This window comes from Maylandia zebra, linkage group LG5 (genome assembly GCF_041146795.1).
Source record: "Maylandia zebra isolate NMK-2024a linkage group LG5, Mzebra_GT3a, whole genome shotgun sequence".
In the NCBI taxonomy this organism is placed as follows: domain Eukaryota; kingdom Metazoa; phylum Chordata; class Actinopteri; order Cichliformes; family Cichlidae; genus Maylandia; species Maylandia zebra.
Window position 1 is genome coordinate 29157568 of NC_135171.1, and position 26010 is coordinate 29183577.

The 26010-nt window shown below is 42.2% G+C and overlaps 1 protein-coding gene and 1 long non-coding RNA gene across 3 annotated transcripts; one reads left to right on the forward strand and one right to left on the reverse strand.

The window, feature by feature from the left end:
* Positions 1-10856: 10856 nt before the first annotated feature.
* LOC112434877 (uncharacterized) lies at positions 10857-20958 on the forward strand. 2 transcript variants are annotated; one of them, XR_013098779.1, is made up of 5 exons: positions 10857-11084; positions 18758-19020; positions 19114-19285; positions 19671-19791; positions 20096-20958. It is a non-coding gene; the product is annotated as an uncharacterized LOC112434877 (long non-coding RNA). The 2 variants fall into 2 exon arrangements; XR_003024280.2 differs by lacking the exon at positions 10857-11084 and having other exon boundaries at positions 18677-19020.
* Positions 13302-15114, reverse strand: LOC143418648 (uncharacterized). The gene is made up of 2 exons (XM_076884185.1): positions 14756-15114; positions 13302-13868 (listed from the first exon to the last, which is right to left on the reverse strand). Exons 1-2 carry the CDS (start codon positions 15010-15012, stop codon positions 13598-13600), a joined length of 528 nt encoding a protein of 175 aa, XP_076740300.1. The 5' UTR covers positions 15013-15114; the 3' UTR covers positions 13302-13597.
* Positions 20959-26010: the final 5052 nt, after the last annotated feature.

Genomic DNA, 26010 nt, shown 5'->3' on the forward strand with positions numbered 1-26010 from the left:
AAGCTGAATGTTTTTGGAAGTAGTTTTTAGTTTTAGCTATTTTAGGGGGATATCTGTGTGTGCAGGTGACTATTACTGTGCATAATTATTAGGCAACTTAATAAATAACAAATATATACCCATTTCAATTATTTATTTTTACCAGTGACACCAATATAACATCTCCACATTCACAAATATACATTTCTGACATTCAAAAACAAAACAAAAACAAATCAGCGACCAATATAGCCACCTTTCTTTGCAAGGACACTCAAAAGCCTGCCATCTATGGATTCTGTCAGTGTTTTGATCTGTTCACCATCAACATTGCGTGCAGCAGCAACCACAGCCTCCCAGACACTGTTCAGAGAGGTGTACTGTTGTCCCTCCTTGTAAATCTCACATTTGATGATGGACCACAGGTTCTCAATGGGGTTCAGATCAGGTGAACAAGGTGGCCATGTCATTAGTTTTTCCTCTTTTATACCCTTTCTTGCCAGCCACGCTGTGGAGTACTTGGACGCGTGTGATGGAGCATTGTCCTGCATGAAAATCATGTTTTTCTTGAAGGATGCAGACTTCTTCCTGTACCACTGCTTGAAGAAGGTGTCTTCCAGAAACTGGCAGTAGGACTGGGAGTTGAGCTTGACTCCATCCTCAACCCGAAAAGGCCCCACAAGCTCATCTTTGATGATACCAGCCCAAACCAGTACTCCACCTCCACCTTGCTGGCGTCTGAGTCGGACTGGAGCTCTCTGCCCTTTACCAATCCAGCCACGGGCCCATCCATCTGGCCCACCAAGACTCACTCTCATTTCATCAGTCCATAAAACCTTAGAAAAACCAGTCTTGAGATATTTCTTGGCCCAGTCTTGATGTTTCAGCTTGTGTGTCTTGTTCAGTGGTGGTCGTCTTTCAGCCTTTCTTACCTTGGCCATTAAAATAATGGTTGTAATGCATCAGCTACTTCCATTGATGTAAGATTTTACTCAGATCCGTCCTTATGAGAGACTTGCTCCCAAATACACCAAAACGAGGGCACAGTGCTATATCTCTCATTTGTTTACCATATTTAATTGTTCGACTCATTATGTTGTATTTCAGTAAGATTTGCACAATCATGTAAATGCTTCTGTTTCATTTTGTACAAATGGGAACTGTCATGGTCCTGGGTCGTGCGACCCAGTGTTTTGTGTTTAGTCTATTTTGATGTTTATTGATTGTTTAGGTTCATTAAGTTAGTCCAGCCATCTGTATATACCACCCTTGCATTACGTCTCCCTTGCCCTTCGTGTGTTCATGTCTGTGTGTCTTGTACTGTCAAGTTCATGCTGTCAGTTATGTCACCTCCCCCTGTACTACGTCTCCCCGGTTCATGTCTCATGTTTCCTGTTTTACTTTGAAGGCCTGCATTCACTGTCTGTGTATTCAGTTTCACTCCTCCTGTCCTGTCGTTAAGTTCATGTGTGTCAGCTGCGTTCCCATGTGTGGCCACTTCCCCTGATCATTCCTCATGTGTATTTAGTCTCTGTGTTTCATGTAGTCTGCGTCGCGTCGTCTGTGTTCCCACCCTCCATGTTTCCATGCCCGGTCTGTTGTATTCATAGCCTTACCTTAGTTCATTCCCAGTTTAGGTTTCTGTTTAGTTATTGCTTTTGAGCTGCCCTTATTCTTGTTTGTTTCTCTTGCGTTACCAGCCACAATAAAAGGCTCGCTTTTGTTTAAAGTTTACTCCCGTGTCACTCGTGTCTGCACCTGAGTCCTCCACGCACTCTCCACACGGTCTGCCCCGGCGGTCCGTGACAGTACGACGCGACCATGTCGGACTCAGCGGACATTTCAGAGGAGGTAGGGGAGGAGCTGAACCGGCTCTGCCGCATTATGGATCGCATCATCGGATGCGCGGATCCAAGTGTGGTTTCCACAGGATTGGCGGCCGTGGACGCCGTTTTGTTGCGGGAGCCACGGTTGCGACAGCTCCCCCACCTCGTCGAGGCGTTTGACTCCCTGGGCCCCCTTAAGGAGGAGCTTCGTGCCCGTGCGCTGGCCCAGAGGGTCCTGAATGCTGCCTCAGCACCCACACCTCCGTCCCGTGAACGGGTGTCATCGCCGCTGCCTCATGAGCCAGAGGCTGTGAGAGGTGGGACGCTGAGGTCCACTTCCACTCAGCCATCGCCTCACCGTGGATCGGCTTCCTAGTTTCCGCCACAGTCAAGCTGCACTGACCAGCACACGGAGGCGATGGAGGCCATAGATTTTGGTGACGATGAGCGTCAGCAGGTGTTGCGGGCTTATCGGGAGGAGGAGCTCCGTTGGAAGCCCTGGCTCATCCCCGAGGAGGAGTTCTCGCCAACTGCCCCGCCTCGCACCTGCCGCCCGCCCTCGCCGCCCCGATCGGACTACTCGTCCCCTGCTGTCTTTCTAGCACGGATGTGGTTGGAGGACGAGGAGCCGCTCGCCAGGGACAGTCAGGTTTTGTCCACAGCCGCTTCAAGGGGAAAGCGGCGTTCTCGCCGCCGTCGCGCACTGCTACGTCCTGTCTCGCCCTCCACGAAGCATCCCGCGGACGCTGTGGGGGTCCTGGACGTCGATCACGTGGGGCAGCAGCACGCCGCAGGCGCACAGCTAGTGGAAGAGTTCGGGAGGGAGCCGTGGCTCGCTCCTGATCGTGACGAGCGCTCTTTCCGGGGAACTCGACTGGCTCTTGGGGGTCCCCGGAGCTGCCAGGGACTTCCACCGCTCACCCCGCCCGCTTCCACGGATAGAAAGAAGCGGCACTCTCGCCGCCGGCGCTCTGAGCCTCAGCCCAAGGAGGTCCCTCGGTTATTGCCATCTGAGGCTTTGACTTCCATCAGCCATCCAGTCGTGAGTACCACTGCCTCAGTTTCTGACATTGTATCTAGCCCCATAGCCAAAGACCTTAAGTCAAAGGAGAGTGTTTCAGGGGCTGCTGTGAATAAAGACTTCTTGTCTGACTGTGACCCGGCTGATTCGGCAGGTTACAGCATCCATGAACCAGTTAACAATCCTAACAGCAATAAAGATGACTGTGTCCTCAGCATCATGACTTCTGAACCTAAATGTTGTGCTGATGCAAACAATAACTGTATTGTTCTTGAGTTGTTTAACCCTGGTACTATGAGCAACAGTTCTAATGTTGCCGTTAATGAAGATGTGTCTGTGCCCGCCGGCACTAACCTAGCACCTAGCTCTACACAGGTTTTTAGCGCAGTACAGGACAGATCGTCTGTAAAGTGCAACGCTGTAATAACCAACCCACCATTGTTTACAGCCACCAACCATTGTACTTCTGTGTTATGTCTTCCTACCACGTCAGAGGGGTTTACTGAGTTAACTAGTGATGAGGACGTTAAGTCTCACACAGTGAACCTGCAGTCGGTGGATTTCTCTGAAATAACGTCGGATGCTGGGAGTAAAGGTTCAGACTCGAAGTATTCTGTGTCATGTGACTTTCGAATTAATGTGTTGAAACCATCAGCGAGCAGCCCTAGTTGTGTGGGTGATCGAGAAGTAACTTCTGTTACCTCTGACAATTTAACAAATGCTACGCCACCTCATGCCAGGTTTGAAACGTTGTGTGAACAAGTTACCGGGTCTGAAGAGAGACTGCCTAGCTTTCCTCAGGGAGCGACTAAGGACTGTCTGTACTGCGCTGAGGTCTCTGGAGAGGAGGGGGCAGCAGCTGTCCAGTCCGCACCCGTCCTAGTTCTGTCCCAGACTCCTCCTATGACGGAAGTGAGTGACTGTGCTTTCTCATCTCATGAGCCTGTCATAGTGGAGTGTACTGGGTTACCCTTTTTTGGGCCCAGCTACGAAGAAACTGGTGCCAAAGACCGCTCCACCATTAACCATGATTTCATAAACATCCATGCTGTGGCCGACCTACCTCTGGTTAAGACTAAGGGCCAGTCAGAGTTGGGTTGTGATAATGAAAGGATTGTGTGTAACAGTTTTTATGAAGCGCACAATGAAATCACAAACCATATTCCTGACTCTGTAGGATCCAGGATTTTTTCTAGCGTTGCTCTCACAGTCGCGCCACATGAAGCCCAGGTTCAGGAGACGGCAAAAGGGGACCACACGTCTGCTGTACAGGTTGCTTCTCAGCCTGCTAGGACTGGCGTGAGCTTTCTCTCCGCCTCAGACTGCCTTCTGCTTCAGCCGTCTCTTCCAGCTGGAGGGCCCGAGGAGCCCGTTCAGCCTCATGCCACGTCTGCTGTACAGGTTGCTTCTCAGCCTGCTAGGAATGGCGTGAGCTTTCTCTCCGCCTCAGACTGCCTTCTGCTTCAGCCGTCTCTTCCCGCTGGAGGGCCCGAGGAGCCCGTCCAGCCTCATGCCTCGTCAGCTGGAGGGCCCGAGGAGCCCGTCCAGCCTCAAGCCATATCAGCTGGAGGGCCCAAGGAGCCCGTCCGGCCTCATGCCTCGTCAGCTGGAGGGCCCGAGGAGCCCGTCCGGCCTCAAGCCACGTCAGCCGGAGGGCCCGAGGAGCCCATCCGGCCTCCTTCCACGTCAGCTGGAGGGCCCGAGGAGCCCGTCCGGCCTCCTTCCACGTCAGCTGGAGGGCCCGAGGAGCCCGTCCGGCCTCCTTCCACGTCAGCTGGAGGGCCCGAGGAGCCCGTTCAGCTTCCTTCCACGTCAGCTGGGGGTTCAGGAGAACTGCACCAGCTTCATGCCTCGTCAACTGGAGGGTCCGAGGGGCCCGTCCGGCCGCCTGTCTCCGCTGGAGGGTCCGAGGAGCCCGTCCAGCACCATGCCACGTCTGCTGGGGGGCCCGAGCCGCCCATCCAGCCACCTTCTGCTTCTGCTACGCCTGGTCCAGCCTCAGCACCAGCTCCTGCTTCTGCCACACCTGGTCCGGCCTCCGCCTCTGCTTCGTCTGCTGCAGCTCCAGCCTCTGCTTCGCCTGCTGCAGCTCCAGCCTGTGCTTCGCCTGCTGCAGCTCCAGCCTGTGCTTCGCCTGGCCCCGCCTCAGAGTCGTCGCCTGGCCCCGCCTCAGAGTCGTCGCCTGGCCCCGCCTCAGCCTGTGCTTCGTCTGGTCCCGCCTTGACTGGTCCCGCCTCGACTGGTCCTGTGCCCACCGGGCCTCGGCCAGTACGCTGCCTTCCGCGCAGCCGGCCTCCTGAACTGCTCCGTCGTCGCCTTCGCCGCCGCCGCTGCCTTGCGCACTGCCGGCCCCCTGAACTGCTCCGCTGTCGCCGCTGCCGCTGCCTTGCGCACTGCCGGCCCCCTGAACTGCTCCGCCTTCGCCGCCGCCGCTGCCTTGCGCACTGCCGGCCCCCTGAACTGCTCCGCCTTCGCCGCCGCCGCTGCCTTCCGCGCGGCCGGCCTCCGGATCTGTTCTGTCACCGTGGCCACCTTTCCCGTGGCCGGCCTCCGGAACGGTTGGACTGGACTTTTGTGTTGTCGCCTCTCGGGTTGGCCTTCGGGCCTCTTTGGACATTCGCCTTCCTGTTCTGGACTCTTTTGTGTATTTGTGGACTCAGTTTTGTTCTCGTGCTCCTTGTTTTTGGTTCGTTTTGTTCCCTCCGTCCTGGTCCCCCGCCTCCCGCCCTGGGTGGGGTGTTTTCTGTTTTGCTTGTGTTTTGGTTCCTGGGTTTGGGCTGTCGGGAGCCAGCCCTTGTGGGGGGGGTACTGTCATGGTCCTGGGTCGTGCGACCCAGTGTTTTGTGTTTAGTCTATTTTGATGTTTATTGATTGTTTAGGTTCATTAAGTTAGTCCAGCCATCTGTATATACCACCCTTGCATTACGTCTCCCTTGCCCTTCGTGTGTTCATGTCTGTGTGTCTTGTACTGTCAAGTTCATGCTGTCAGTTATGTCACCTCCCCCTGTACTACGTCTCCCCGGTTCATGTCTCATGTTTCCTGTTTTACTTTGAAGGCCTGCATTCACTGTCAGTGTATTCAGTTTCACTCCTCCTGTCCTGTCGTTAAGTTCATGTGTGTCAGCTGCGTTCCCATGTGTGGCCACTTCCCCTGGTCCGTGACAGGAACAGCCTTTTCAGCAGGGATTGGAGGCTTGGCTCAGCTCCTGCAGCGCGGCTGTCTGCTTTGGACTTTGTAAAAGGTCAGGATACAGTCTAGTTGCAAAAGCAGAGTTCCAAGCAGTAACACTGAGACGAGTCTCCAGAGTGTCACACGGTTCAAAAACTATCAAACACTGCTGATATCATTCTCTGGTTTTGTCTAGCATCCATCACAGATGTCAAAGTTTAAATAAGCTTTTAAATAAAAAATGAGGTGTCTCCTTTAACTGGTCCTTTTTGACAGCGTTCAGTTAATAGGTTGCCAGCGCCTGCTTAAGCTGCTCTTCACACCACTAAAATAATGTATTGTTGAGTTAGGATGGCTAACAGCTGTGCTTGAAGTTGGTCCAAAAAGTAGTTGTTGCTGAATGACCTGAGGTAACTCTGGACCTCAGCACACCAAACAAAGCAGCAGATGTTTTGTCTTTGTTTAACCTTGAAGTCGAAACACACTGTGAAGTTGCGGGCTCTGTTCACACTGTTTTTCAAAGTTCAGCTTGTCTGTTCCTGTTTGTCTTTTTTGTTGTTGTTGGTCCCTTTTGCGCCAACATTTCTTTTTTTTTTTTCTTTTTTTTAAACAGACTGTTTGTTCTGCATTTGTGGTTCTAATTTCTGAATTTTCCTTGAATGCAGCACATATTCTCACGACTGAATCGGTCAGTTGAGCAAAATATATCATTTTCATTTTTTCTGAAATTATACTTTGGCTTGTGAGTCTAGCTTTACAACATTAAGTGATCATGATAATCGGATCACATGACTGATATACAAGGATTACTCTTATCCTTCTGTGCCTTAACAATTGTGCAAGAAAATTGAACTTTTAATATTTAGTCTTACTATAATACAAAAATCTCTGTCTGTCTGCAAATGTCTCCTACATGATCAGGAGTTAACCAACCAAACAAAAGTATTTGCCACCTAATGATTTCTTCCTTTCTTTTATTTTTTATTTTTTGCAAAACATTTTTTTTGCATCTTTCTGACCTTCCCTGGTTGCCGTTTCTGTTTCTGCTGTATGCCCCACAGCAGTGAATGCACATTAATGCTCATATGTCACAGCATGAATGCACAGCTAGATTAGATCTCCCTGTTTCTGTATGTATACTCCAGTTTCCTGCTATAATCTCTAGTCATTTATTTTATCTCTGTGACCTATAATGGACTAGGAGCTTATCCAGGGTGAACCCTGCCCTTTGCCCAGTGTCAGCTGACTCCAGCACACATACACATAAGAAAAAAAACAAACAAGGCATATTCTTAGTTTTGTATAACAATATATTGGGAGGGGGGGTTGACATTGTAAATGTAACTTTTTAAACCATTACCTTAATCTTTAATAGCCTTTTTTTTTTTTCAAACAAGCCTGTAATTGCAAAGTGTCTTAAACAGCAGGGAAGCTTCAAGCCTGCAAACTGAACCAAAAGAAGTTTGTGAGTTTCTCAGACTAGCTTTAAATATGAAGAGTATTTTTAAATGGAGCAGAAATCAACCAGATCCACTGGGCACAAGGCTGATGGAATGGTTTGATTATAGGGCGGAAACAACAGTTATAGACAGCACTGTTGGAATAATGCTCAAGAACAAAGTAAACCAATATAGAAATGACTGGAAAAGGGTTTAGCTGTTACGGGCCATGAAGTGCAGTGGCAGGTAATCTAGAAATGACTGATGATACAGCAAGTATAATTTGACTCTATGAACAAACAGCCAAGAGGCTGCACTTTACTACCAGGTCCTCGGTTTCCAATAAAAAGGCAGCTACAAAGTAGAGAAAACTCATGTGTCACCACAGCGGAGATCAAATAGCAGGATGTAGAATACGATGCTTTTAGGAGAAACATTTTGGGATCAGCAGGGTGGACTGATTCCTGCCAAGCGTCGCCATTAATAAAGTGAAAAATACCCACACGTGCACATCAGAGACAGTTTTAAAAAGACAAACTTCAGGACTTATCCAGAGCATTAAGCTAACACAAAATGAAATAACCAAAGTCATTATTCATTCCTTTTGCTAGATATTAATAAGTTTAATGATTGAGTATATTATTTTTTCCATCGAGTAATCAGATAAGAAATACTTTTATCTTATTAATGAGCAATAATGAATAAAATAACAGACAAAAATGGGTCTTTCAAATTGTACTGCTCATTGGTTTCCATGTTCACAACTGTAATTGCAAAACTGTAAGTTAACTACATACAACATATCTCAAAAAACAGTTTTATTGTGCTCACGTGCCATATTAAAATTGCATTTTTAAAGAATATATGTTCTTAATTCCAAAAATAAATAATCAGAAGTACAGATTCAATTAAATTAAGGCATAAAATAAAACAGCCTTTAGTCTTTTCTTAGAAGGCTTCCTTTCATTAGCAGGAGAAAAAACAGAACCGGACATAACTGTATCTCCTCATTGAGGCACATTTGGTGTGTGTTCATGTGCATGTGTTTTTGTTCAAATGTGTGTGTCTGTGTGTGCTAGTGAATGCGTGAGTATATGTAAGCCTTTAAAGGAACAACTCAATATTTTGCAGAGTAATTTACTCTATTTAAACTGACGTCTTCTATTATCATCATGGCTTCACATGAGCGTTTTCAGAACAAACCCTGACCTGTAAAGTGCTATTTGCATTTTTCAGTCAATGGATTTTGTTTGCCCGTAACCTGAATGCAACCTTTTTATATTTCTCCTCATAATGTTCTTTAACAATCAGAGAGAAGTGTATTAAACAAAAAGAACCTGGCTGTGAGGTTGAGTTTAAGTCTTTGTTATGACATTTTTGCTAATGGTAGGGTGCCATAAAAGAGGCTGTCTGCTTTCCAATGTTTTTTTGGCTGACACCAAGTGGAACGGCTTAGTACAAACCAGAACTGATGGCAGCCAAGAGCTGGAACCTAAATCACAGTCATTTCAGTTTTGTGGAAAATGTAAAAAAACATTGTCAAGGATTTTCTTGAAACCTGTGTAGCATCTCTATTAAAAGTTGAAAACTCATTTTAAAAAAATAAAAAAAATAAAAAATAAAAAAGACTGAAACGGCAGAAAAAGCAGATATACAACATCAGATCAGACACATGTTATTATGATTCTGTCAGTTTAACACCTTTTCACTCCATACCAGCATAAGTGGTAAGTTTCATGGTTGATCAGTCATTCAGAGAAAACCTGACTGGAGCTGAAACATAGCCAAGAGACGGCCCGCACTGTGGGCAAAGCATCAATTTTTGTCAAAATACCAAAATCCATCAGCCAAAGTTCTGCTGTTAGTTGAAGAACTGGCAAGAAGCCTTCAAGATCTAAGCTTAAAGTGAGAGCCTTAAAGTTCAGCTTGACCATTTATCTTTCTGCTTGTAGAGAAAATATAAAAAATTAGAGCATGATGATGGGATACTTGGAATAGGGATCCTTGGTTTACAGCAGGGGTGTCAGACTCCAGGCCTCGAGGGCCGGTGTCCTGCAGGTTTTAGATCTCACCCTGGGTCAACACACCTGAATCAAATGATTAGGTCATTACCAGGCCTCTGCAGAACTTCAAGACATGTTGAGGAGGTCATTTCGCCATTTAAATCAGCTGTGTTGGATCAAGGACACGTCTAAAACCTGCAGGACACCAGCCCTCGAGGCCTGGAGTTCGACATATGTGGTTTACAGGATTCACAAAAGAATGTATTTTTAACTAATCTGGCCATGAACCAGATGTGCTAGAATGTCACTGATTATAATTACATATTATAAAATAATAATCTGAAACAAAAAGATGCATAAATTAGATTTTCAAATTGAAAGCATTTTACAACCAAACTTAAACTAGTAGTAGTTTTATTGTCTATCCCTAACCAGGTACTTTTCCCCCATACCAATAAGTTATACTAGTATAGTTATTATAATACTAAAGGCTCATTAAGATGCTTTGGTTGCATAAATCTAACAAAATAATTTAAGTGCCAAACCGAGTAATTTTATTTCAAACAAAGACATTGTGGTTTCCCGACCTAACCAAACAACAATGTAAAACACAACTTGTCTAACAGTCACACCAAAGAAAGTGTAAAAAAATTATTGGACTCATCTTGGCTTAAAACTGTTGTATCTGCTGTGATAGGCAATATGAGGTGATGGTACTGTGGTTGTATTTGGACAGGTATCTGGCTCCACAGAGTGGATGGTTGTTCATATGCAACACATAAAGATGTGTTTCCATGTGGTCCTCTTAAGAAAAACAACAACGTGCAGTGATGGTGCTGCACATAGAGATGGCAGAAAAGTGGGTTTAAACAGGAAATGGTTCAAGAAAGTGTGAAGGTGGAAAAAATAACACCAAAGACCAAAAAAAGCAACATTAAAAGTAGAGACAAGCTGCAGGAGACAGTTTTTAACATTCAGTTTTTTCTGTCTTGACTTCTTCAAGCTAAAGGACCACTAATAATGCAAACACAGACAATAATACCCCACAAATAAGTTGCTGTTCATATTTTTGACGCTGCCTCCTGGTGATGGTGCATCGATCCTTCTAAAGCTCGGAAGGATCGATGCACTACACCACTCAAAATGTCAGCTTTTTCACATTTTAAAACTGGAAAAACTGAAACTCATATCCAGGTAGATATGAGTTTCAGAATTATTCAGTAGTCTGGTACATTTCATTTGTATTTCACAAATTGTTGCATTTTAATTCATGCATCACATGATATTTTATATATCTGTTACTATTCAAATGTTTTATTATTTAACATTTAAGATTCATTTGTGCATTCTGAGTAATATGAATTTCTACCCCTCAATGATACAAGCCGGAGACTCAGTGGATACTCACACAGCAAAAATGCCAGTGTTGATTTTTCAGTGTTAGTAGATTTCAACAGAGTTCCGAGTTAGTTCAACACTTAATCGAGTTAAAATAACACATCGGGAGTTGATTCCTGAAAAGTGTAAGTGTAGATTTTAGTCGTTACTGCATTTTAACACTGTGGGTGTTAAATTAGACCACACCTTCATTTCCTGTGGAGCTTCGCAATCCAGAATCTTCGGTCGCCATTTTTTCTTGCTGATGCGGTAAGTTTTATTCGGTTAAATATTAAGTTTTAGATTGATGTTAGAACAAGTAACATGATAACTAGTAAAAGAAATAGTATTTATATCAAAATACATCATCTTTAAGTGTCATATTTGAATTTTAACGGTTTTTGTTAAGCTGGGCTACTGCTAGCTAGAACTCTGCAAAGTACCAGTTTCTTTCCTAATATTCATTTAGCATAATCTGGCTATTGGCAGACTGTAATGAATATTACGTGTTAATATATTTCACAGTTTTTATTAAATGCCTTTTATTTATTTTCGAATTAAACTGCCAAAGCCTTAGGGTCAGTGGTCTCAAACTCGCGGCCCAGAGGCCACTCGTGGCCCAAAGGCCACTTGCGGCCCACGTCAGGTGAGGTGAAGAAGTATAATGCAATTTGGCCCTTAAAGTGACTTTTTTTTTGTCATTAGCCAAAAATGATTTAATATAAAGGCAATGAGGGCAGAGTGTTACCGGCCCTCATGGGTAGTGTAGTCCGTGCTGCGGGGAGAACGTGTGGAACTGCCCCTCCCGTTGTGTGTTTGAGCGCGAGAGAGGGAGAAAGTAACGGTGTGTTCACACCGAACGCGATGGACGCGAATAGAGCGTCAGGTTTACATGTAAAGTCAATGGAAAGGCGCGATGACGCGCGATTGCGGGTCCCGCGAAAATTCGGAAGCAGATTTGCGTCGCGAAAACGCCAAAACGCGTGAAACGCGCGTCAGTGTAGCGCGTCTGGCGCGTTTGACTCGCGAATAAAACCACGCGCGTGAGTTTTTGTGTTGCATTTTGTGCATACGCGCGTTTCGCGTCTACCGCTCGAGTTGGAAAAATCTGAACTCCAGCGTCAAATCGCGCCGCGACAACCAATCAGGAGCCTGGTGACGTGGCTGTTACCTAGGTCAAAGGGGCAGATCCAGCCAAAGCCTTTCATACTTCAATGGAGGGGAAGGCTAATCAATGCGGTAGCAAACAACTCGGAGCTGTACAACACCAGCTGCTTTCAGTACCGAGACAGGAATAAAAAGGACCGAGCTTGGAGGAAGATATGTGAAGAGATCGGGCAACCTGGTAAGTTCATTCATTTCTCTTTTGAAAGTTTTCACTGACCCGGGGAAGCCGCACAAAAGCTAGCAAGCCACCGCTATTTTCCCACTGACGTACAAATACCGTTCTGCTTTTATGCATGTTATCATTTAGGAATATATTTTATTGTTTATTAATAAACAGCACACAGTGGTCCCGCTGTTCATCCGTCACTGCTTTGCTTTTTCGCTGATTTTTTATTGCACAGTACAGCATTGCATTCTGCAGCCTGATTGACAAATCTCCTGCGCTTGCCAAATTTATCACGTTTGGTTTTGATAACCATCGCGTCCAATAGAAAAAACAGCACAAAAACACCCATAACTATGAGCCTCATTCGGAAATAGACACCTGCACCGTGAGGGAAAAAGGCGCACGAAAGTGGCGGGCAGATGAAGACAAACCGCGGCATAATAATACTTTTACGTTTTGCAATCTACAAAGGTTTGCACTTTGAGAATCAATTGTGAGAACTGTGACCAGGGGCTAGTTATTCTGAGAACCCCTGCAATAAATGAGGGACCACTGTCTACTCTACGATTATTATATCGAACCTGTTAACATTTAATACTGTATTGATAGAACCAACTGATTCTGCAGCAGAGCATCCCCAGTCCCTGAGCTCCTGCTGCTGCACCCACAGATATGTACAGCAAGCACTGATACCTTTTTAGTCGGTGGGATTCCCTTGTGATCACCTTTACTAAATATCTACAACCAATCTGATTATATCCTGTTATTGTTTTTTTTTTCTTCAATGTTGAAATTAAAATCTAGTAGCAGCCTCCTCATTTCTTTGTGTTTTGTGCTGTTTTACAGGCCCACAGAGGAGGACGGCTCTGAGGCAGATGAGGGACGGGTCCCAGGACGGTCCATCGGCGGTGGAGCTGGCCATCCTGGAGTCCCTGAAGAGGCCACACCAGTCTCCAATGGAGCATTTCCTCCTCAGCCTTGTTCCTGCTCTGGAGAGCAGCTGGTCCTTTTTATTCCTGTCTCTCTGTAAATTCTTATATTTTATATATTTATGTTTAATGTTTTTCTGTTTGAGACTTTTAATATTATTTCAAATAAATGTTTATAATGACTAATGTCTCAGTTCTACTACACAGCAAATGTTGGCACACGACTTGACACATGTAGAATTTATTTCATATTATACTAATGACAAAATATACTGATACAGTGGGATGCAGAAGTTTGGGCAACCTTGTTAATAGACATTATTTTCCTGTATAAATTGTTGGTTGTTACAATAAAAAATGTCAGTTAAATATCATACAGGAGACACACACAGTGATATTTGAGAAGTGAAAAGAAGTTTACTGGATTTACAGAAAGTGTGCAATAATTGTTTAAACAAAATCAAGCAGGTGCATCAATTTGGGTACCACAAAAAAGAAATGAAATGAATATTTAGTGTATATCAATGTGTGTGTCTCCTATATGATATATGGGGTGCCTTTGTCTGGATGTGCTTCCCATCCAGAGCTGCACAGCACAGAGGAAAGTTCCAGCGCTCCTGGAATCCCTCTGTGATGGACCGCCAGTCTCCAGGTGAAGGCACAGCCATGAAGTCGTCCACTAGACAGTCCCAGATGGACGTCGCTGCCTGGGGGGTGATCTGGCTCACCGTGGACACACCGACTCTGAAACTGAACGCGATGGTCCTGAAGGAGTCCCCGGTGACAAGGAACCTGGACAAAATTGTTCAAAATCAGTATTATGTGTACTGCAGTTACAAAATACATTATTCAAATTCCAAAATACTTTTGTGATGTCAGATTTAAATCACAAAACATGAATCTTACATAAAACCTTTTGTAATTATAAGGATAATTACAAAATGTATATTAGATAATATCTAAAACAGTTGTGTTTTGTTTTAACTTTAACATATCATAATTTGATTGGTAGCAACTTTCACAACTACAGTGAGCCAATCACTCATAATTCCTAAACATGTCAATCAGGTAGGAATGAAGTGAGACATTAATAGAAATAAAGAGTTGTGTGTTGACATGTAGCCCTTTCCTTGCTTAAATCATTAATATTTTTCAAAAATTAATCTTTGATAAGACAGCTTATCAAGATAGAACCATGTAACTAGAGATGAACCAAACTGTTCACAGTTTTATCTAACTCTGTTTTAATAAAGGCTGTGACCCCTGCTATAGAGTCTGACAGCTGCAGGGATTATATACAAATATTCAACTATCCCAGAATTAAACCAGGTCTAAATAAAAAGGAGTGAGTATCACTACAAGGTTAACTCAGTGGTCCTAATGCTACAGTTTGATATCAGCAAACACCGAGCGCATACATTGATGTGACACCACAGCCATGCTATCATTCAAACACTGATAACAGCATAAATCGAATTAAATCGGGACTTGATGAGAGCTTCTGAGTATCACTAGAAATATTATAAAGAGTCGTCTCTGTACCACAGTTTGCTTTCAGTAAACACCGACAGCATTCACTGTTAGCATAGCACATCCATGTTAGCAGTGTATAACTGGATGGATTAGCATATTAGCACAGATATCAATAAAGGACTACCGTATTAAATAGTTTTACTAACCTCAGGCAGACGGACAGGCGCTCTGCAGGTGGGATTGAGCGCCTATAGTTGGTGTCTAGGCGGGCAATGCTGGGACCGACGAGGGAAAGGTCCTCAAACTGGCCGACGGTGATAGCGCTGGAATCGGCCGTCATCCAGGCGCAGCTCCTGGAGCAAGTGGTGAAACTCACCAAACTGCTCATGCCTCTGGAGGACCTGATGGACCCAGGTACGGCGAGGACGTCTTTTACGCTGCTGCTCTGCTCTCCACAGTACATAGAGAAGGGAGACTCTCTCTTCAAGCGCTAGCTCGATAGCTGCCATCTTGCAAAACCAGGTCTGGCACAACTCCCTCCCACATTCCTCCCACATTTCCGGTTCACGCGCGTCAAGCGCGATGGATTTTTCTTGGACACGCGTTGAGACGCGAATGTACACGCGTCAAATTAGGGGCGTTTGGGGCGTCTTATTCGCGTCCATCGCGTTCGGTGTGAACACACCGTAAGAAAAGACTAAAGGCTGTTTTATTTTATGCCTTAATTTAATTGAATCTGTACTTCTGATTATTTATTTTTGGAATTAAGAACATATATTCTTTAACCTCTGGGTGGTCTTGCCATTTTTCATTGTTCATTTACACGCCATTTGCACTGTGTTGGGCAGGAATGGCAGGCAGCTGTTTTTGGCAAACAGGCACTGAAACACCCACAATATTCCAGTAGAAAGACATGTTTAGAGGCAAGTGGGTAAACAAAGTCAGCTAGCGGCTAAAGAGACAGATTCCTTCCTCAGGATGTTGGACTGCGTACTTAGACTATCATTCATAAAAGACGCAAGACTGAGCCTGAGTATCCACTGAGTCTCCGGCTTGTATCATTGAGGGGTAGAAATTCATATTACTCAGAATGCACAAATGAATCTTAAATGTTAAATAATAAAACATTTGAATAGTAACAGATATATAAAATATCATGTGATGCATGAATTAAAATGCAACAATTTGTGAAATACAAATGAAATGTACCAGACTACTGAATAATTCTGAAACTCATATCTACCTGGATATGAGTTTCAGTTTTTCCAGTTTTAAAATGTGAAAAAGCTGACATTTTGAGTGGTGTAGTGCATCGATCCTTCCGAGCTTTAGAAGGATCGATGCACCATCACCAGGAGGCAGCGTCAAAAATATGAACAGCAACTTATTTGTGGGGTATTATTGTCTGTGTTTGCATTATTAGTGGTCCTTTAGCTTGAAGAAGTCAAGACAGAAAAAACTGAATGTTAAAAACTGTCTCCTGCAGCTTGTCTCTACTTTTAATGTTGCTTTTTTTGGTCTTTGGTGTTATTTTTTCCACCTTCACACTTTCTTGAACCATTTCCTGTTTAAACCCACTTTTCTGCCATCTCTATGTGCAGCACCATCACTGCACGTTGTTGTTTTTCTTAAGAGGACCACATGGAAACACATCTTTATGTGTTGCATATGAACAACCATCCACTCTGTGGAGCCAGATACCTGTCCAAATACAACCACAGTACCATCACCTCATATTGCCTATCACAGCAGATACAACAGTTTTAAGCCAAGATGAGTCCAATAATTTTTTTACACTTTCTTTGGTGTGACTGTTAGACAAGTTGTGTTTTACATTGTTGTTTGGTTAGGTCGGGAAACCACAATGTCTTTGTTTGAAATAAAATTACTCGGTTTGGCACTTAAATTATTTTGTTAGATTTATGCAACCAAAGCATCTTAATGAGCCTTTAGTATTATAATAACTATACTAGTATAACTTATTGGTATGGGGGAAAAGTACCTGGTTAGGGATAGACAATAAAACTACTACTAGTTTAAGTTTGGTTGTAAAATGCTTTCAATTTGAAAATCTAATTTATGCATCTTTTTGTTTCAGATTATTATTTTATAATATGTAATTATAATCAGTGACATTCTAGCACATCTGGTTCATGGCCAGATTAGTTAAAAATACATTCTTTTGTGAATCCTGTAAACCACATATGTCGAACTCCAGGCCTCGAGGGCTGGTGTCCTGCAGGTTTTAGACATGTCCTTGATCCAACACAGCTGATTTAAATGGCGAAATGACCTCCTCAACATGTCTTGAAGTTCTGCAGAGGCCTGGTAATGACCTAATCATTTGATTCAGGTGTGTTGACCCAGGGTGAGATCTAAAACCTGCAGGACACCGGCCCTCGAGGCCTGGAGTCTGACACCCCTGCTGTAAACCAAGGATCCCTATTCCAAGTATCCCATCATCATGCTCTAATTTTTTATATTTTCTCTACAAGCAGAAAGATAAATGGTCAAGCTGAACTTTAAGGCTCTCACTTTAAGCTTAGATCTTGAAGGCTTCTTGCCAGTTCTTCAACTAACAGCAGAACTTTGGCTGATGGATTTTGGTATTTTGACAAAAATTGATGCTTTGCCCACAGTGCGGGCCGTCTCTTGGCTATGTTTCAGCTCCAGTCAGGTTTTCTCTGAATGACTGATCAACCATGAAACTTACCACTTATGCTGGTATGGAGTGAAAAGGTGTTAAACTGACAGAATCATAATAACATGTGTCTGATCTGATGTTGTATATCTGCTTTTTCTGCCGTTTCAGTCTTTTTTATTTTTTATTTTTTTTATTTTTTTAAAATGAGTTTTCAACTTTTAATAGAGATGCTACACAGGTTTCAAGAAAATCCTTGACAATGTTTTTTTACATTTTCCACAAAACTGAAATGACTGTGATTTAGGTTCCAGCTCTTGGCTGCCATCAGTTCTGGTTTGTACTAAGCCGTTCCACTTGGTGTCAGCCAAAAAAACATTGGAAAGCAGACAGCCTCTTTTATGGCACCCTACCATTAGCAAAAATGTCATAACAAAGACTTAAACTCAACCTCACAGCCAGGTTCTTTTTGTTTAATACACTTCTCTCTGATTGTTAAAGAACATTATGAGGAGAAATATAAAAAGGTTGCATTCAGGTTACGGGCAAACAAAATCCATTGACTGAAAAATGCAAATAGCACTTTACAGGTCAGGGTTTGTTCTGAAAACGCTCATGTGAAGCCATGATGATAATAGAAGACGTCAGTTTAAATAGAGTAAATTACTCTGCAAAATATTGAGTTGTTCCTTTAAAGGCTTACATATACTCACGCATTCACTAGCACACACAGACACACACCAAATGTGCCTCAATGAGGAGATACAGTTATGTCCGGTTCTGTTTTTTCTCCTGCTAATGAAAGGAAGCAGCTGTTACCGATGAGAAATGGAAGAAGAGAGCATGTAAATATAATAATAACCACTGCCGCCAAAATGAGTGCCTGCTTGTAAGAAAGCTGTTAAGATTCGACTGTACACTGTGTTCGCTGACAGTAAAGCTACAAGCCCGACAACCCAGCGTATTGGCCAGAGGTGTCATTACCACGGTTCAGAGCCGCGGACCTGGCCGAGGTAACAAGAGAGTACAAACATGTGGAGGGATTGGCTTTGTTAGTTCAGTGAGAGTCAAAAACTAATGTGTACACTTATTTCTGCATTTTTATTTTGTTAAATATGAATAAAATTACAGCAGAAGTGCTGCAAAGTGTCTGACCAGAAAGAGAGGACCATTGTGTTAATTTGGTAGTTCAATTAAAGGCATCGGTTAGTTAAGAGGGAGAGGGGGGGATGCGTTCATATTTGCAGTTTTGTCTTGTTATACAATATTTGAAATTTAAAAACGAACAAACCAAACGCTACATTGTCAGGAATATTTGTGGGGAGGGTTTTTATCGCTTAAAATATATAAAAAATAATAAAATAGAAATATGGTTCCTACTAACCCCTGTGATAGTTGAGAGAATACTGTATTGCAGTCATGTTACACAGCTTGTACTACTTAAAAAATGGACCAAGGATGTTTTTCTTAACAAAATTTATTTTAACTCAGTCTAAAGGGACTAGACATGCTAGATATTTTGCAAAGAAATGGTGTTATATGCTGGACCTTATTTTACTCTTGGCAGGTGGTGATATGCTGGTTCCCGAGAAGAGATGAACTAATCAAAGTCAGCTTTTCAAGACAGCCCCAAGACTCTTCGCAACTTGTGTTCAAATGTGAGGCCGTTGTCAGGTGATAAATGCAAGGAAGAGGCACTCAACTGACATGAAACATGTCAAAGACAACATGAAGGTGACATTTCAACATAGGCAAAAAGTGGTTCAAGAACCTGCCATAGCTTCTACTGTCCTGGACCTTTTCCCAAGATTTCTGGATACACCTGGCTTGGTAAGGCATAAAATAATTTAATGACTGCTTTGTGGTTCCTTTGTTTGTTTTCTTGTTAATGTGTTGTTTCTGTTGTTACACTTTGTGTTTAAGATTGACCAAGACTTCACAATGCTGTTTTTTGGGGAGGAAGTGTCTGGTAAGTTCCTTGCAAAGTGGCCAACATTCTTCAAGCCAAGGATCATCAAAGATTGCAAAAATCTGTCCCAGAGTACAGAATTGGATGAGCTGCTCATTTCTGCACAGCGTTACTCTAACGAGGCTGGTAAGTGTAAGTTGGAAATGGTAGATTTTGCATGCCTTTACAGCATTTGCTTAATTCCCACAACACAATATATCACTCATTTCTGTATGGTATGAAAACAAGCTTACAAACATGTTAAACCTGAAATGACATTTAATGTAGTTTGAACACAAAAAAGTTACATAATCTTACTATTGTTATGACTCGATTGTTATGACTCACTTGGTGGCCAGAAGATTTTAAGTCTCTAGAAATGAATTTTTATACCAAGGCGCTGGAAAACTGCCTTATTAGAAAAATTATCAGGTGTCTAAAATGTCATCATGGTATTACATAACGTGGAAAAATGACTGCTGTGGTCCTTTAAATGACAGTAATTGTGATTATCTTAATTTCTATTCTGTAGTTTGGGACTGCGAGGCGGCTGCCCTCTTTTGCTGCTTCACTTCACTCCATCATCTAAGGGAAGGACGTCTTCAAAGATTAGCACATCAGATGCTGCTCACCACCTAATGAAATTCATCAAGGTATGCTTTTTAGAATTGTATATTTCTCTTTTGATGAGAACAGATGCAAATTATCAACGGCTGATATTTTAAGATGGCAAGGTGATCCAACCTGCAGCAGATGTATCTATCCCAGACAAGCTTGGTGTTGCAGGACTGACATGTCATTGTTTCTATTAAAACTAAATGTACACATTGAAACAAAAATAATTGTGCGCGCGGAGTGAAACATTTTAATATTGTCATAATTTCAAACAGCAATGCCTCAACATCAGATTATCAATTTTGTTTAATGTGAATCACTTGGTTTCTTTCTCTCCCTCAGGTGGGAGGTAGCACAGAGGCTTTTCTTAAGGCTGGCCCCACTCAGCCATTCGTCCTGTGGGTTGGAGAAAGAAAGAACATCATCCAAAGTTTCTACCCAAAGTTTCTACATTGTCCTAGATCAAAAGGTCATTCCCTGTGTGACACAGATGGGAGATGCAGGTTTTGACAAGGCAAAACTTTTCAAGGCACATTTTTTAATTTGCCGTGTCCTTTGATAAGGCATTGGACAACTTCTACACATTCATCCAGACCATCAAGTGTATGGCATTGATGTTGGCAGCGTGAAGGACAGTCCTCGGGTCAATGAAACAAGAGGAAGTCTTCACTGTACGGTTTAAAGATATCCACTATTCAGCACTTTGACTGGAAATGTTCATCTGTTACATTTGCAAGATACACCACACAAGTTGCTCAGTGTTATTTAGACATTTGAAGTTCCAGCATGGTTTGTACCCAGGAAAGTTTTTACGTTTGACCTGTGGAGAGCCTGGATGTTCATTTATCTTTCACACGTACTCTGGTTACAAGCGGCACTTATTCCGAGCACATGGAGACTGCGTTCACTCTGAGGTCATCAACAATTTTGAGCCTGTACCTAACGATGGAACCTCTGTTTCACAGCCTGTAAATGTGGCTCATCCCATGACAATAACTACACCGGTTCCAGTTGAAAAAAGGCAAATACTGAACATGTGCAGCTCTGTTATTGCTCAAGTACAATCATCAGGAGTTCCTGAAAGTACTGTACAGTGTTTAGTTGGTTCATTGGAGGAACTGGTTAATGACATCCATGCACATGCAAAACAATCTGTTGTCGACTGTTTGTCAACTGATACATCAAGAGAAACCTTAGAAAAAGTTGAGGATTGCGTTGATCAGCTTGAAAACATGTGATGTGACAATAAAAAGTGATTTGATTTGATTTGAAATCCATTTTCATGTCTTAACACAGAATCTAAAAGGATAAGATATTTTGAGCAAAAATGGAAAATAGTTGAACCCATAGAGCATGTTCTTGGTGTGCGTTTTGATGTACGCAAAGATAGAACAACAGGGACATACAGGCAAGTTCCTGTCAATGATAAATTCATGTACGTTCCTATCATGGGATCCCTTTCATCTATGTTTCGAAACAGTGAACTTTGTAGCAGTTTCCAGAAAAAAAAACTAAACATGGAGGGATTGTACAGAGATTTAAATGACGGCTCCTACTTCAAAACTCACAGTTTATTCTCACAACAAGAACATGCTCTCCAGATCCAGCTCTACTATGACGATTTTGAAACTGCTAATCCTTTAGGCTCAAAAAAGGGGGTGCACAAACTTGGTTGTATTTATTTTGTTTTGAGAAATTTGCCACCAGAGTTAAATTCTGTGGTGATGAACATTCATCTTGTAGCCCTTTTTCATTCAGAAGACTTAAAAAAATATGGGTTTGATCCTATCCTAAAGCCACTTGTTGATGATCTAAAGATTTTAGAGACTGAAGGAATGCAAGTGCCCTTTTCAGCCACACCTGTGAGAGGTTCGCTTTTTCAGATTACAGGTGACAACTTGGCTTTACATAGCATTTTTGGTTTTGTTGAATCATTTAGTGCAAACTATTGTTGTAGATTTTGTTTAACTGATAAGACAGAGTTGCAGTCAGTTTTTAGTGAAGATCATGTAGGCTTAACACTGCGTTCCAAAGAACTTCATTACAAACACTGTGGTGCCATTCAACAAAATCCTGCTTTGGCCTCAACATTTGGTGTAAAAAGAAATTGTTTACTCAATTCACTTCGGCTGTTCCATATTTCAGACAACTATGCTGTAGACATAATGCATGATCTACTAGAGGGAGTGGTGCAGTATGAGTTAAAGCTTGTGTTTCAGTACTTGATTAAGACCTCTTTGATATCCTTGAATTCATTGTCACAGAGAATTATAAGCTTTAACTACGGATATGCACAGAGAAGGAACAGGCCAGGTGGGCTAAAACTGGATGACAACAGCAAAGATCTTGGGCTTAATGCTGTGCAGTCATGGTGTCTTTTGCGGAATAGCCCATTGATTTTTGGAGATATCGTTTGCAGAAATGATGGCCATTGGAACTTGCTACTTTTGTTAGTTCAAATTGTGAACATTGTTTTTTCACCCATTATAACTCATGGCATGACTTGCTATTTGAAACATCTGATTGCCGATCATCACAAGGCTTTCAAATCTCTCTTTCCAGAACGGAATTTGATTCCAAAGCACCATCTAATGATCCATTACCCACGCTGCATTAGAAAAATTGGGCCACTCATACATATGTGGTGCATGAGATTTGAAGCAAAGCACAAGTTCTTCAAAAGATCTGTAAAGAACTTTAAAAATATCACAAAAACACTAGTAAAAAAACATCAGAATCAATTAGCCTTTCATTTTGAAAATTTTTATTTTAAAAGATTACAGTTCGGCCCCATTAATGAAGTCTTGGCCAGCAGCTTAAAAGGCAGTGAAGCACTGAATAAAATGTTTGATGTTTCTTCTATTGTTTCTACAACTTCCTGGGTCAAAAGTTATGGTACAGAATATCAAGTTGGGATGTATGTTTGTTCTGGTGTTGAAAATGAGATGCCTTTGTTCAGTAAGATTGTCAGTATAATTGTTAGCGATTTCAATACTTATCTTCTAACTTGTAAGGTCTCAACAGTATATTTCAATGATCACTTAAATGCATTTGTTATTGAGGATGGATTAGATGTCTTTGCACTGATCTCTGTAGATGATCTGGTGTACTATAGACCTTATGATAGGCAATTGTCAAATGGCACTGATGACAAAATGTACATTGTCCCATACTGTAATTTTGTATGACTTGTTTACTTGTGGTGTATCTGAATACAAAGTATTTTGGAACGTTAATGTCTTGTATTTCTTTGTAATGGGTGGATGTTGGGGGTTAATTGTAGCAGTAGAGATATCAGAGATTAATGGGAGTTTATTGTAATCTGGTGGTATTAATGATTTGACTGACACTAGTGTTAGTGTTAGAAAATTAACACTATTCAGAGTTGAATTTTTTAACACCAGGGCTAGTGTAAAGTACCACCAACACTATTCGGTGTTAATTTTTAACACTTAACACCAGTGTAGAATATTTTTGACACTGGTCAGTGTTACTCAGTGTTAATTTTTAACTCTGTGCAGTGTTAAAATAACACTAGCTCGTTGTTAAAAATATAACACTTTGAAAAGTGTTAATTTAACACTCAAAAGAGTGGACACATATAGACACTTTTCTAGTGTTAAATTTAACACTCACAGTGTCAATTTAACACTGGCGATTTTGCTGTGCAGGCTCAGTCTTGCGTCTTTTATGAATGATAGTCTAAGTACGCAGTCCAACATCCTGAGGAAGGAATCTGTCTCTTTAGCCGCTAGCTGACTTTGTTTACCCACTTGCCTCTAAACATGTCTTTCTACTGGAATATTGTGGGTGTTTCAGTGCCTGTTTGCCAAAAACAGCTGCCTGCCATTCCTGCCAGAAATGAAGTTGAGAAGAGTGCTAAGCCTGAGCAGCAAATGAGCCATAAAACCAAATCTAGGCGTAAAAGTAGTTTAGAAGTGCTTTAAAGCTGCAGAGTTGATGATGTTATCATCATCAACTCTGCAGCCAATTCCCTCAGATTTCAAGGCTTCGCACAAGTTCTTTTACATTACACAAAATCCTTTGATTCAATCTCAATATCAAGTGGATCACTTGAGAGCTCAGATGAGACATTTCTTCCAATCACTTAAAGAAACATTGTCTGATGTCTGTTTTTCCACATTATAGACATTAACTGGAATAGCAAAAACATTCTGTCGTGTCCGTAGATGTCCTGGCGCACTTGATTGTTTACAAAATTATGTTACATGTCCTCAGGCAAGAAGGCTGTATAAATCCAAACAGATGACACGGTCGTTTGTTCTGGCAAAGGTAACTCCAGACCACGATATGTCACATTTATTTTCATCAGGTTCTGTTTAAATTTATGAGATCTGTCAGAAAAATGAAACAAATTCATATCTTTAAATAACTTACTGCAGCTGTTCTAAACATAGAATAATAAATATGATGAACTGGAAAAAGAAAACAAAAAAAGGACAGACAGACAGACAGCACAGAGGACGTATGAAACATGCAAATCAAGAGGCAAAGCGAATTTTCTCACAGCCACCAGTTTAATCCAATCTGTGCATCGTTACTTCCTGTTAAAAGCATCGATTTTTTTTCTCCAACCCAGAGGTGGTGACTTTATTGCATGTTGTATGTAGATCAAGGACCGTATACAATGCTGACAGAGCTGGGTTGTTTTTTCCTTTGTAGTCAACCACACTGTGGTTCAAGAACCGTACTTGCCACTCAACAAAAATACTTCACTACAAGTAAATGTCCTACATTACAAAAAAAAAAAAAAAACAACCTAAGTACCGATGACGGAAAGCTTATTGGTTCAATTTATAACAAACATTGAAAGTCAGCACATTTTTATTTATTTATTTTGTAGCTGGACAGCGTAGGTATGGAAAACTGTAATCTGAAAAGCAACTGTAGTTGTCAGACGAATGTAGTGGAGTAAAAATTGTAATGCTTAATGAAACATTTAAGAGCTGGCCATACTTTCTGGCACCTCAGCATAATTGTGAATTTTTTCTGTTACACATCATTTGGTGCGATGAAGCAGAGCATCAGGAAGAGCATCCGTTTTTATTCACTTTGCTTAGTCATAAATAAAATGTTTTACATGACTCAGGATCTCATGTAACCTTTGCACTTTTGCTCAAACTGAAGACTAAGCAATGTCACATTTTTTAAACTATTGCAGCTTTTTTAAAGGGCTTTAAGGAGCTTGGAAAGAAAAGAGTCTGGAGGTTTCACCTCACATCCGAGAAGCTTCTTCAGTTCTTAGAGCAATTGGTTGAGAGTCCCAGATTTACAGTCCTATTGGGAGTGTCTCAATGGATCCTCCGCCTAATCACACAAGCCAAGGTATGAAAACGGGTGCGGCTCACAATCAGCCAAGGTTTTTGCAACCCATACCATGTCTTCAAGAGACTTAAAGTAGTCCAGATGCTTGTCTTTCCAAGCTCCATAGACTACAATGACCTGGATGACTGACAACCTTCACAGACATTTTAAAGGGCTCCTTTTTTCAGAAATGAAATTCATGATTGATGAGAGGATCATAGGCTGCAATTCAGTCTTTGGAAACAATGGAGAAAGAAGGGGCTTGCTTTAATCTTCTATCGACCCTTCTCCTTAAACAAGTATCCAAATAAAGTCAGAGAGGAGCTGGATCTGATCCCAGGTAATAATGGACACAATGCAGGCTTGACCCTGAACAGGCTGTCAGTCCATCACTAATACAGAGAGGCAGACATCCAAACACTTCTACATTTAGGCCTGAGGGCAATTTTGAATCACTGTTTAACTTAACATGTACATCTTTGTTGTAGAGGAAACCACAGCAAGCTGAGGAAGCCCACGCAAACACATGGTTGGCCAGCACTGTGCTAACCACTACACCGCTTTGCCACAGCTTTCACCCTGTCCGCAGATTCAGAGAGACTTATAAACCCCTGTCAGAGTACTCAGAGCTGCCTTTGTGGGAGTTCCAGCAACAATGTGTGTTTCTAAGACCACATCTCATAATGACATGCTTAGACTCACAAGGGAGAACAATGATAGCGATCACAAATCCGAAAACACACCAGTTTGCATAGTTTGGTAAATATCTGTCACAAACATTTAAATTCTAATAATCCAGATGACTGGAATTAGCATGTCATTTTTTAAAGATTTTTTTTAGGAAAGCATTTAAAAAACTGAAATGCCCAAAATGTTTTGAATGGAACGATGTGCTAGTTATTCTGGATTATCCACATACTTCAAACGTAGCG

What these genes read in the sequence shown, in the direction of transcription:
- LOC143418648 (XM_076884185.1), bottom strand. Translation starts at nt 15,012, where the DNA reads ATGTACTGTGGAGAGCAGAGCAGCAGCGTAAAAGACGTCCTCGCCGTA. An exon ending in CGCCTGTCCGTCTGCCTGAG is followed by an intron (nt 13,869 to 14,755) that starts GTTAGTAAAACT and finishes AATTTTGTCCAG; the next exon opens with GTTCCTTGTCACCGGGGACT.